Source organism: Anomalospiza imberbis, chromosome 2 (assembly GCF_031753505.1).
Source record: "Anomalospiza imberbis isolate Cuckoo-Finch-1a 21T00152 chromosome 2, ASM3175350v1, whole genome shotgun sequence".
In the NCBI taxonomy this organism is placed as follows: domain Eukaryota; kingdom Metazoa; phylum Chordata; class Aves; order Passeriformes; family Viduidae; genus Anomalospiza; species Anomalospiza imberbis.
This window is the reverse complement of record NC_089682.1, coordinates 48608923-48621490: the sequence shown is the minus strand read 5'-3', so window position 1 is coordinate 48621490 and position 12568 is coordinate 48608923. Positions and strand designations below refer to the sequence as shown.

At 40.3% G+C, this 12568-nt stretch overlaps 1 protein-coding gene across 14 annotated transcripts in view; it reads left to right on the top strand.

The window, feature by feature from the left end:
- BBX (BBX high mobility group box domain containing) overlaps window positions 1–12568 on the top strand; it is a 138397-nt gene that overhangs the window by 73621 nt on the left and 52208 nt on the right. For 12 of the 14 annotated variants that reach the window (XM_068180842.1, XM_068180851.1, XM_068180843.1 and 9 more), the window contains 2 exons: window positions 9217–9387; window positions 10904–11146. The exons of 1 other annotated variant lie outside the window; for it this stretch is intronic. In XM_068180842.1, the coding sequence (XP_068036943.1) occupies window positions 9226–9387; window positions 10904–11146 (405 nt within the window). In that variant the 5' untranslated portion in view covers window positions 9217–9225. Of the gene's footprint in view, window positions 1–9216; window positions 9388–10903; window positions 11147–12568 lie in introns of those variants that run through there. One more of the 14 variants, XM_068180850.1, reaches the window with a different exon arrangement.

The window sequence follows — 12568 nt, the reverse complement described above, 5'->3', positions numbered from 1 at the left end:
CATTAAGGAATCTAGTCTGAATTAAAAGCTCATTTCTGAGTCTTAAAATGCTGCCTTTAGCAAGATGATAAATACAAATATAACTGATAAATGTATGCGAATTAGTTTGGTTTCCACTTACTTTTAATGGAATCACAGAATTGTTTATGTAGGAAAAAACCTTGAAGATCATTGAAGTCCACCATTAAGCCATGTCCCTAAATGCCACATCTACATGTCTTTCAAAAGACCTCCTGGGATGGTGACTCAACCAGATCTCTGAGCAGCCTGTTCCAATGCTTGACAACCCTTTTGATAGGGAAGTTTTTCCTTATATCCAGTCTAAACTTGAGGCCATTTCCTCTTGTTGTTTGGGAGAAGAGATTTGTAGCCATTTATTTTAGCAAAATTCTGCTCTTCCTTGGCATTCTGTTTACCTACTTAGGTTATGCCTAATGTTAGATACAATGTATTTTGACAAAGTGTTGCTACTTTAAATATGGTCAATAGCTTGGAAATTAACCCAGAGTTTGGTAGGGAGGGGTTTATACACGAAACAGACTCACAAGGGTTCATTTCTCAATTTTGGCTTTGTACACTTGCCCCTCTTGGTAAGGGAAGAGGATGGAAGGTGATTATGATAATTTGATTATGAAGAAAATATTTTAGTAGCCCAGAGGAATTTATTATCAAGTCAGTCTTACAGTATTTCTGTTAGTGAACATGGCACAAGCCCCTTTTATTTGAAATTCTTGTATAGCCTCTTTATGGTTGTTTCTGAGAGTTGCATTGCATAACAGTTACATTACCATGATTTACGGGCTTTATACTGAAGATACACTGAGCTGAGTAAATAATTTCTGTAGCCATTAATTTGATTCTTCTTCCATAGGACTAGTGGATAGTAGCTGTACAAGGGAACGTTTAGACAACTGCCTTAACCTATTGCACTTGAATTGAAGAGAGCAGAAGTAGACAAAGTATAATACGGGGTTGTGCAGGGATATTTTGTGGCCTATTAAATATGTATTAAGGGAGTAATTCTTTCATTTGCTCATACAGCTGTATATGGTTCCCCTGACATTGGTGGTAATTGAGTGAATTTTATTATGAAAGTTCTGTTACGCACATGGTAAACCTTAGAATGGGTTACAGAAGCGATGGCCACAGCTGCACTGTCCTGGTTTTGCAAAAGACACTGGGACACAATCAACAAGAGGTAAAAAGGAGAGTTGAACGATTTTATCATTCAGCTGTGCTCCCCCTGCGATGTTTGCTGCAGGAACGTCTCCTCTTTGTGCTGCTCTGTGCTGCACAAAAGCATTTAGCTGTGTTTCTGCCATGACTGCACCCTACAGCAATTTGCATGCATGCTAATCACAGATAAAAACAGAGCTTTGGAAGTGGCAAGTGTAGAACATGTACTTGTTTTATTTTTTTCTCTTTCATTCATAGGGTCTCATCCATCCTGTTCTGTGAGCAGAACTCCAGGCCATCATTCTTTTCACATAAAATTCCAATTTGACTTTGATTTCTTACCTGATAGGCCCTTCAGTGAGGAAGCTTTGCTGAACTGCAGATGCCCTCCTGGGAATGATCTGATGAGAATGTCTATGCACTGAAATTCATTAAGTTTTTCGAGTGGCCATCTTACCTGTGAGCTCACTAGCCCTAAAAACTCTTTATGCTGAGATTAAGCATTTAGTGGCTTGCAAAAGCTAGAGAGCTAGCTGATGATTGAGTTGACAAATCACAAAGACTTTCATTTTGCAACATTGAAATAATGGGAAATGCAGGAATGACAGCTGTCTTTCTAGAACAGCTGCTCCCCATGCAGGCTCAGGTAGTCTTGTATACACAGGAACACAAAGCAAATTTTTCATGGTGTGCTCCCTCAGATCTAACTTGCTGAAAGTCAGTGGTTTTTTGGATTGTGCTGTTGCTATGGTTTGTGATGCTCTGCAGAGAAGCTCTCATCTCCTGTCTGAGAGGTGGTTGCACTTTACAGTCTATTCTGTGAAAAGTGCTCTGCTGGCAAATGACTCTGGTGTCAGTAGTGGGCTTTGAAGCGGTTGTTGTTATTATCTCCCCTCTGTGGGAGGAAGTATTGCAAAGTAGGTTGGGCTCTGCTGCCTCTGTGTTTAGAATTTCAGGCATTTATTCTGCTCACCTTCCCAGGTTTCTTGGTGCACTCTCCTGTTGCGGCAGCAAATGTAGAAACAAAAATAAATGCTGCTTTGGAGCAAAAGAATTGCCAGAATTTCCAGGTTCTGTGGTTTACATCTCCTTCATCTAGGAGCAGAGCCTGGTTTGATAGTGCAAGTGTCCCAGTGTGTCCCTCCCCTGGGTGAGTGACTTCACCTACATCTGCAGGAGCCCTTGCCCTGCTCCCCAGTTTGTGGTTCCTTTGGATTAGCACTGCACAGAGCATGCAAAGATAGAACCCCCTGCCTGCTCTCCGGGAGCTCCAGGCAAAGGAAGTTTCTAGGCTAATAATCCAGGTGTCTTGATCCAGCAGATGCCCAGGGTTATAGGCAGACCTGCTGGTGATCCTTTGGCACATGGGGTGGTTAGCACCCGGTGTCCAGAAGGGTGGATGTCACCCTAACAAATGCTTGTCTTCTGTACTTTATGACCTGAACATTTTGGCTAGCAGAATGTTTTCACTGGAGCCTTGCTTGGTGAAGTAAGGATAGCTGGAGCCTGTGATTTAATGGGTTTCTGGTTTTTGTGTTTCTGCATCTGCAGCTGCTGAAGTCTAAAATGAGCCCTACAATAGCAAATGTCCTACTGTAACTTAAATTGAAGACAGCAAAAGTTATGGTTATATGGTTAAGACCTGAGTCTTCAGACAGCTGCTTTTACCTAAGTGACGCTAGGCTCCTATTAATATGCTTCTGTTTGAGTAAAGATGTTAGTGATTTGCCGCCCCAAACCTTTTTCTGCAAGGCAAACTCTTCCATCAATTCTTCCCCTTCACTGGCACCAGCAAGCTACTTCACAGAGGCAAAATGTGCTATAGTGGATGCAGTTGTTAAACATAAAATGTTTTTCATACTAGACAAAGCTTGCTTGATTTCTTTGCATTAAAAAATGCCAAAGAAAATATTTCTTATTTTGCATGTCTGAAGGAAAAGAGAAGGAGTATGGTTGAAGTTTAAATTCTATTGACTTGTGTTATATGTTGCTTTTCTTCTCTTTGGCAGGTATGAAATGGATACTTAAAAAAAAAAAAAAACCAAAATATAAAAAAAGTGCTGTTGACATTTTTCTATGAACTTGGGGTTTAATTTTATGTGTTAGAGAACAAAGTAAGCAAGCAACTGATATCTGAGTTTGAGAATAAGGAACAGTTTAAAATAATTTCTGAAGATGGAAGAGTATGTCACTAAAAATTAACTAACACTTGCAGCTGTGTTGCTAAGTGTTTCATGACAGTCTCCCAAACCTCCACTAGTAAACGGGACCCCATTGAGTCTCAGCATGTACCCCATTAAACCATCACATCTCTGAAAATTAGAAAGCTCATTATTGGCTTTCTGCTGTGAAGCAATAAAGAGTATATTCACTGACTGGTCAGCAATTAGTGCCAACTAGTTTTTGTCTTACGTTATAGGAATATTCTGGTTCATTTATTCCGCAGCTAAAATAAACTTACTAAAAAAAAAAAAACCCACTTTGTATTTGTGCAGGTGTATTTTCCAGCCAGCAGTCTTCTTTTGCTTTCATGTGAAAATTCAAATACCTCTTCAGCCCACTGGACTGCTGAGAATAAGAACTCATTTCCCAGTCTCCTGCTTCTTCATTGAAACAGCTTGTCACTGAATCAGTAGTCCCCAAAACAACAAGCTATTAGTGTCACAGTTTCATAGTTCAGTCCTCTCTTATTAGCACTTTTTTTATCATGTAGTAGAGAACTTAGATATGAAAAACAGAGCAGAAAGTGTGGAAAATCCACTTGAAACTCAGCCTTTGCTCCTTTGTACCAGTAGTCTTCATTGAGTCAACCAAGAGCCCCGCTGGCCTCTAGGAAATGTGGGGTTTCTTTCAAGGTAACAGGAAATCTGAAATTCATTTCCACTGTCTTCATGGAAATGAGAGTTGCTGAAGCTCAGATGTTGTTCTATGGAGAATCTTCCAACAGGGAGTTGGAAGATAGTCACAATCCATGTCTATGGGGGGTTCTGCTTTTGCAGGTCTTGCATTTCTTTCTAACCTGTATTACAGTATTACAGCGTGTGCCTTAGAGCACTTGGCTGGTTTTGAAGACCTTTATAAGGATTTTGGTGTTTGTGGATGTAGTTTATCAAGTGTAGCTTATTTAGCACAAGCAGCATTGTCAGTGGCAACAGTGGGCTGAGATAGTCCCAAAACTAGTATTGCTGAATTAATGCTCGGTCACCTGTGTGTATAAGGTTTTATAAATAACAGAGGAAGATAGCAGAAAAACAGAACTTAGCATTGTCAAATATAATCAAATGCTTGTTGTTAACGAACACTTTAAAAAACAAAGACATGTAAACAGTTTTGTATTTGAAATATAAACAGAGGCAGTAAAAAGCTAAATGTTTTCTCCCCTACTTTCCCTCCATCCACCTCTTTTCTTAAGGAATTTTTTGTCCTCTGAAGCTCTATTAGCTATACATATTTATAAGACATCCAAGAAAAGTGTGATTCTTTGATTAGTGTTTCTTGAACCAGAAGGACAGCCAGCACACACACACAAGAAAATTCCTATTTTTTTTGTACTGATGTAATATTTCTGTAATGTTTGATCTGTATATGCACTAAAAGTAATGTAGAATGTCACCCTAAAGGTATCTTGCTTTGTCAAGGTCAATGGATCATGAATGTCAGCCTTGACAGGTATCCTCTAGTGACATTATAAAGCATATGTGGCTTATTTTAAGGAAAGCTGTCCATACCTTTGTCTTGTTGAAATATTCCTACTTTCTCCCTAGTGGCTGTCATTTCATTTTTGTCATCCTTAAGCTGAGAAGTAACTTGCAAAATCTTGTTGCCTGGTTTTAATAATTTTTACTCTTGCAAACTTCTAAAAGCTATTACATCTGCCTTAAAAGATACATGATATTTCTACTGATATCTGTAGAATAAATTACTCTTTTTTTAATGTTCTGGTTTATAAATTCCAGTTATTGCAAACTTTGCAGTTCAGGTGTTGTGTATCCTCTCTACTTTTAAGCCCAAATCTCTCAAAGATTTGGCTTGTTCTGTGACTGCACGTTGCTTGTTCTGTGACTTTCTATGGACCTTCTTAATTGCCAAGCTTAAATGTGAGCTTCAGTTCTTGTAGGGTCCAAGTCCAGCTCTTTCTTTAAAAGCATGCTGGTAGAGATGCTTGCCAGCACTTGGGGATCCCTGAAAGAGAAACAGGTGGTATTTTTGCTTGCTTCTGTCTGCCAACTTCCAGTCTCTCATGTAAAACAAGCAGCTAACGTGCTATTGACGATGTGTCAACGGAAAAAAAATCTGATAAATAAATAGAATCCTAAGAGTCAGGTAACTGGATTCCATTGATGTTTTGCCATTCAAGAAGTAAATAATGGCAGTAAAACTTTCACTGTCGTTTCATCATAATCATACATGCATTCTGCTATGTCTTGCCAAAAGGAAAATGTCCATGTCCATGTTAGCTGTAATTTGCATTTGTCTGGATTTTTAAAATGGATTTCTCTCATAATTATGTATGTGAATGTATCAACAATTAGGAGACAAATGACCATAAAGCATGGGCATTGTAAAACAAAAGATGAAGCAATCCAGAGGAAAACAGGTTTACCACACTATGTTGGCATTCATTTTTACCAGGAAAGGTCACATGTGATGCAATAAAGAATTAGAACATTTTTCATTATGCCAATCCTATATTTGACTGAGGGGCATCAGCAAAAAGCACACCAAAAAAAAGTTTCTGAAAAGTCTTTGAAATCTCTCTCTCTGAAATGTAGGTCAGAACTTACAGGGACCTGAATAAATAAATATGGGGAAAGAGGATTAGGAAACACAAGAGTATGTAAAAATAGGATATGACCCACCCTTAAGGGGAAGGAAATAATTTTATGTGCTCCGTGTGAATTACTTCCTATTTTAGAGGAAAGGAGAGCAGGCATAGAGGGTAGAGTACATAGCTTGACGTACTTAAGAATTGAGGGACTTCTATGATGTAAACATAAAGTTTGAAGTCTGTCTGTTGCCTCAGTCCCTTCCATCAGTGGGGTCAAAATCAGGAGGGGTTTTGTTGTTGACCATTGCAGAGAATCTTTATGAAGCAGAAAGAGTGACTGTGTTTTTCTGTGGTAAATGGTGCTCGTATGACAGCCAGGATCTGACTGATTCTGTGTTGTAAAATGGTTCACAATTTATTAAAACAACCTAATGAACATCCCTTGAATTCTTGAAGCTGAGTGTGCATTTTTATTTTAGCACTAAGGAGCTTTGATTAATTTATTTTAGTGATGAGTGTTTAATACTTAGCCTTCATGCAAGGAAAACAAAAATTATTTGTAAGCTCAGCTGTGGTGAAGAGGTATAAGGTACTGAGAGCCCCTTAGGGATTTGCAAGGTGACTGGTGCCTGGCTCTGTGCTGCCTTGCCAAACTCAGCACAGAGCATTGCCAGGGTCTCGGGGGTGATGGAGAACACATGTAAAGTACACCTAAGTCCTGTGAAGTCTTCCCTTACTGATCCTTTTAAAGGGCAGCAGGCAGAGAGGTGCCAGCTCTAAAGGCAGCGCTGTTGTTGAAATAGCCCTGAGAATTCAGCTGAGCTTTGTAAAGAAGGATGATGGAGAACTTCTCAAATGTTAATTTAGTTTCACACTAACAAGGTAGAAGGCTACTAGTAGTACTCATCATACTTAGGACTGATTGAAGACAGAAGCCGTATCATTAGCTCATGTGCACGAGTGAGTGGTGAGGGCTGGAATAGCTCTCCCCATTGTACTGTAGTGTATTTATCCTGCTCAGAAATAGACCACATGCTTTATTGACTGCAGTAATAGGCAGATCTGTATCACTTAGCAATCTCTGAACAAATCTCTGCTGCCCACAGGAGCTGAAGTTCCTGCTTGAACATTAACTCAGCTTTGTTGATTTGTGTCTGAGAATGCCCCTAACGAAAGCAAATGGTGGTTCAGCCGTTTAGGAAGAGAGATAGATGGAGAGCACAGTGCAGTGTGGTACATGGCAGAGTCACAGTGGGATAAAACCAATTTCAAACATACATTTCGTGATACTGGATTGTGGCTTAATTTCCCACACTTGAATGGGGGTTTTTTTAAGACAAAGTGGTTCATGTATTTGGATCTGTTTTGCAAGTCATGGATGAAAATTTAGGTGAAATGTTGCATGGTTATGTGCTGCATAAAACTCCCTGTAACCTACAGGAGTTCGTTACAGAAAATTAACAGAGGACTGCATGATATGAAATCAAGGTTTAAACTTCCAGGCAGAAGTGGCATCATGTGGATAGCAAAGTATGTCACTTAATGGGACGAAGTTACTACAAAGTTACAGGGTTTCTGTAATGAGTTGGGGGGCAAGTACTGCTGACAAATGGGGAAGATCTAACAAACTTCAATATACATCCAGGAAAATGCTATTTTAAAATGTAGGTTAGGATTTGTGAACTTCCTTCCTTCCTTCCAGGCTTGAGTTGTTCCTCCAGCAAGCAGTGTTTGAAGGTCCTTCAGCTTCCTGCACTCTTGAAGTCTGCAGTGGAAGCAGCTGCTTATGCACGTTTCGGGTGCCAGCAAGGGCACATTGCCAAAATGCCAGTGAACTAGCCAACAAGAAATACCTGGAAGAGATCATCCAAAACCAGAAGTAGTGCTCACTAAATGTAGGAGTGTGGCTGGAGCTGTGCAAGATGGTTCTTGTGGGGCATTTGCCCTGGAGGTGGCACAGTGGCTCAGGCAGTTGGTCTAAGTGCAAGTGTGTCAGCTTTCTCGTGTGCCCCTACAAGCTGAAACATTAGCATTGCACCAGGCATCTCACAGAAAGCAGCATCCTAAAATGTACTGTGACCTTGCAGTTACAAGGTTTTATTCTTTCCGTGCCCTTTTCCTGAGAGTCAGCAACACTGTTTCTTCTGACTTTGCCTATGGGAAAGGGCTTAGTGCAGCTGCTTTATCCTGCTGGTGAGAAAATCCTGTGAGACTACATCACATTTATTAGCTTTATAAAGATGTAGCTGGCTAACCACTCTTTAAGTTCAGTTTGTTTTGAGGTTTGTGTTGTTTGCTTGGAAAGCTAGCCATGCTCCTGTCAGGTTTGCCACTGATATTACACTACGCTAACGCTAGAAGGCTACGAGGGACCAGACTGTGTGCCAGCAGCACTTGCTGTGCACTTCGGTACTTTGATGTGATGTGCTGGTTTTATTTGTTTTTATATATATGTATATATAAAAATTTGTCCCTTAGTTGAGTAGCACATCTCTCAAGTCAACCCTTAAACTGATACTTTGGATGTATTAAGCATGTATTTTTACTAAGAGGTAGTTCTGAGGTATTTTTCAGGTAAGGACACATGCACAACTAAATATGATTTGTCTTCTGCAGACACTTGACTCAGCACATAGTTTTTTATTTCCTGTGCAGTACTTTGAAAATGTCAGCATAACTATCTCTGGTTGTTTGCTTCAAATCTGTGTATTCAAATTTATTTCTCTTAGGGACTCAGATTTCCCTATCACACCTTTTAATGGCACTGGACAAATCCTAGCTTGTAGTATCATGGGGCTCTCTATCAACACTGGTGTATATAAGTGCATGATTAACACGTGAGCGTGAGTGGCTGGTGATATGTTCCATTGTGAGAAAGAGGGATGTCCTGACAATGACATTTGCAGTGGCAAAACATGAAACTCTGCAATGGATGTATGTATGAGAGAGCTGTGGAGTCTCTTGCTCACTTGGCTAGTGAAGGACTTCTCTGCCATCCTTCAGACAAGGGCATTTGAGAGCTGGATTAGCTGGCATCCTTACTTCATGCTCTTAAATTATGTATTGCTAGTTACTCTAGGCGTTATGTGAAAGTGTTAAGATTGCAAAAAGTACATCCATGCTTATGTTGATAATTGGAATAAATCTCTAGGTAATACCTTGCCAGAAAATTCTGAGAGTCTTGCATTGGTACCTCATATATTTGCCACTGGTTTGATGGTCATTTATGCCTAAGGGCTTGTTGTGAATTTATCAATATTTTTGCATGACAGGTCACAGTAATGAAAGGCAGTAGTAGGAATAAGGATCACTCAACAGAAGGTGAAGGAACTGGGAAGCGACCAAAAAGGAAGTGTCTTCAGTGGCATCCCCTGCTTGCCAAGAAACTCCTTGACTTCTCTGAAGAGGAAGAAGAGGAAGAAGAAGAGGAGGATATTGATAAGGTAGATTTAATTGGATGTTTTGACCCAAGATGGTTAATGGTGGATTGGATTCTCCTTAGCTGTGTTTTTTATTTTGTGTTGTCTTGTTCTCTTCTGTGAAGAAACACAGCCAATAAAAAGTGATCCGATGCGGTGCCCATAAGGCTGTAAAGGCAGGTAGTGACACAAGAAAGAGAGTTGTTAATCATGCCTTTAAAACAGTGGACAAATTTTTGAAGACTGGAATATTTTTATCTGCTTTGTTTTAATAATGTGTTGCGAATCCTAATCTTGATTGCTCAAAGTGGGTTTTTGATGTTCTTTTGTTTTAATTGCTTATTTTAGACGTGACATTGGCTTGTGCTTGGTATCTGCTTCTAGTGGCTCTGAAGAGCATACCAAACTAAAAGTTTTCATTCTTCTTTGTTAAAGGTGAAAACTACAAAGATTAAAAGGGAGAAAGAAGGAAAAAGCTGTCTGCAGTTTTTATTGTCTTTGCTTGTGAAATTCAACTTATCCTCCAGAGTAGTGAGTGCACAGCGGAAGTAATCTGTCTCTGGTTTGACTCCTGGTATTTTGGTGTTGTTCAATAATGCTGACCTTACCCTTTTTTAATGCCATGTGGCACCTCACACTTTTCCAGTTAGACTCATTCTCTGTAACAAGAAGTGGGAACTGTTTATGTAGATGTGATGATTCCATCATGTGGATGGCATTCATATCTGTATCTCCTTGGTGGCTTTCTGAGGCTGGAATGGAAAGGTCAGTGCTGAGGAGACTGCCTTGAGCCATACACTGATAAGAGAGGGTGACCTTGACAAGGATGAACAAGAGCCCGATTCTCTGATGGTGCTTTCTGTTGATCTTACAGGTCCTTTTACAACATGGTATAAAATAGCAGTGTCGCAGTTAGGTAGGAGGTGATTTTCTGTCTCATGCAGTAAGTTCTGTGGCTCGTCCCTTGTAGGAATGATGCGCCGGCCTGTAAATGGAGAGAGCACATTTTGGCAGTGTATTCTATTGAGATTTGCCCTCTGCCTCTGCTGGGCAGTTTTGTGGTGGCTGCTCTGCTGTGCTGCTCACAGGCTGAGCAGTGACTAGCAGGAGATGGGAAAAAACTGACAAACTAGCAAACTATTACCTGTTCCTCCTTGTGTGCTCTGTGGTTGCAAACATGAATAATCAAGGTCCAAGGTAGCTCTGCTTGCCTCAGCCCACTAAGATGATTTCTAGGTTGTCAGAAGGAGAGTAGATCTTGTCCCTCTAGCCCTTTTAGGACTGTTAGTAGAGAATGGTCCTCAGCTTAGAAATTTTTCCACTTTGGAAGTCAGCGTTAAGTCTTGCAGACCATGAATGAACCTGGGACCATCAGGTTTGATGTAGAACTCTGCATTGTCTGGATGGAACAGTTGGCCTTTGGAGACAGCTGTGTGTGTCAGTGTGCCTCTCCCTCATTCCCATGCAGCACACACCATCTCAGTCTTTGTGCGCAATGCGGATAACTGAGCTTACACCCCTTCCCTTTCGGTTCTGCCAGGTGCCGCTCCTTGGCCCTGATGGTTTAGAGCAGGATGCTGATGAGACTGAAGATGATGAGTCCTCAGAGCAACGAGCTCGCCGACCAATGAACGCGTTTCTCTTGTTCTGCAAACGCCACCGCTCTCTTGTGCGGAAAGAACACCCTCGCCTCGATAATCGTGGCGCAACCAAGATCTTGGCAGATTGGTGGTCAGTTCTAGATCCAAAAGAAAAACAGAAATACACTGACATGGCCAAGGAGGTATGTTCTGTCTGAATGGTGGATGTAAAGGGACTTCATTTCATATTTGTCTTCTTTTTCTCTGTGTATTAAATGTTTTCTGTGAGATCTTTCTCTTCCCTCTGTTCCTCAGCTTCACCATGGGATTATGATGCCCAGAGCAGCTGCTGTTCTTGCTTTAATTCACTTGATCCTTTGGACCACAATGGAAAGCAATTGGTCTGTGTACACAAACTAACCTGGTTCCAGTAGTCATTGCTATAATTATATGCACTTTGTGATTGTATGGCCTGATAATTTCTGCTGTACAAGCATTAACACAAGGATAGTGGCCATTGTAAACACTAACATACTGTTCCATGCCAGCTGACTAGTGATACTTAGCTGTGCATTCTCTATCGGTGGTGCTAGCTACTGGTGGACCGAACCAATGGCACAGTCAAGAAATGTAGTCCCTTTTTACCATTGATGCTAATGAATTAAAAAATTACTAGTGTTTCTTGAAGTACATTTCCCATTTACTAGTTTCTGATGAAGCAAGATTTGGTGAGCCCAATACCAAGTCAGAGAGCAGTGCCTAATCAGAGTCTATTAACCAGGGGCAAGGAAAGGAGACTTATCCCTGTATTTCACAACGTATCTTTATGTCAACTTAAAATTCAAATGAGCCTTTTTAAGAAATAGCTTTCTTGAGAAGCTGTTTTCAAGTAGGCCATGGTTATTGATAACAGAGTGAGAAAAACACAGCAAATTACTTAGGCTGATAACCTTACCCCAAAACAGATCCCTTTGATTACCTGTATGATACAGATTGTGGGTAACCTTTGAATTTAATCTTAATAAAAATAAAGGAACACCAGTGAGAAGGAAAAACATCTCTCTCCTTTGTTGAGTCTGCTAGTACACTGTGGGAAGTGCAGATAGCTGTGAAATTATTGGGAAAACTATTACCCTGCCTGCCCTGGGATCTGAAGGTGTCTGCTACTGTTAACAAGCTGTAAGGTCTGTCTGTTAAGTAAACTCATGTGAGCATGGAAAGGTCCACAAGAAAAACAAAGTGTTTAATATGGCTGGTCCTTTTTTAAGCTGTGTCTGTAGAACCTCTGTAGTTCCTCATCTGTGGCACAGTATTGAAACATTTGAGTCTCAGCTTCGTCCAACCCTTCCAGTTTCATTCTGCATTCCTGCTTATGAATTAGTGATATTTCGCTAAATGTCTTGAGAAAGGGCAATTAGAAGATTCAGTACAGGTGCAGACAAAGGAAAAATGAGAATAAAGAAATAATTTTTGGAAGAAACAAACCCAATGTGAGTGTTTTTCTTAGCCTTTTGTCTTGCTGAAGGAAACTTGTTCATTAAGAAGGAAAATAATTGCAGAACTTTTGTATGAAGTGAGAGATCTGAAACTGAAATCATATTGTTATAGAAATCATTGTTCTTGTA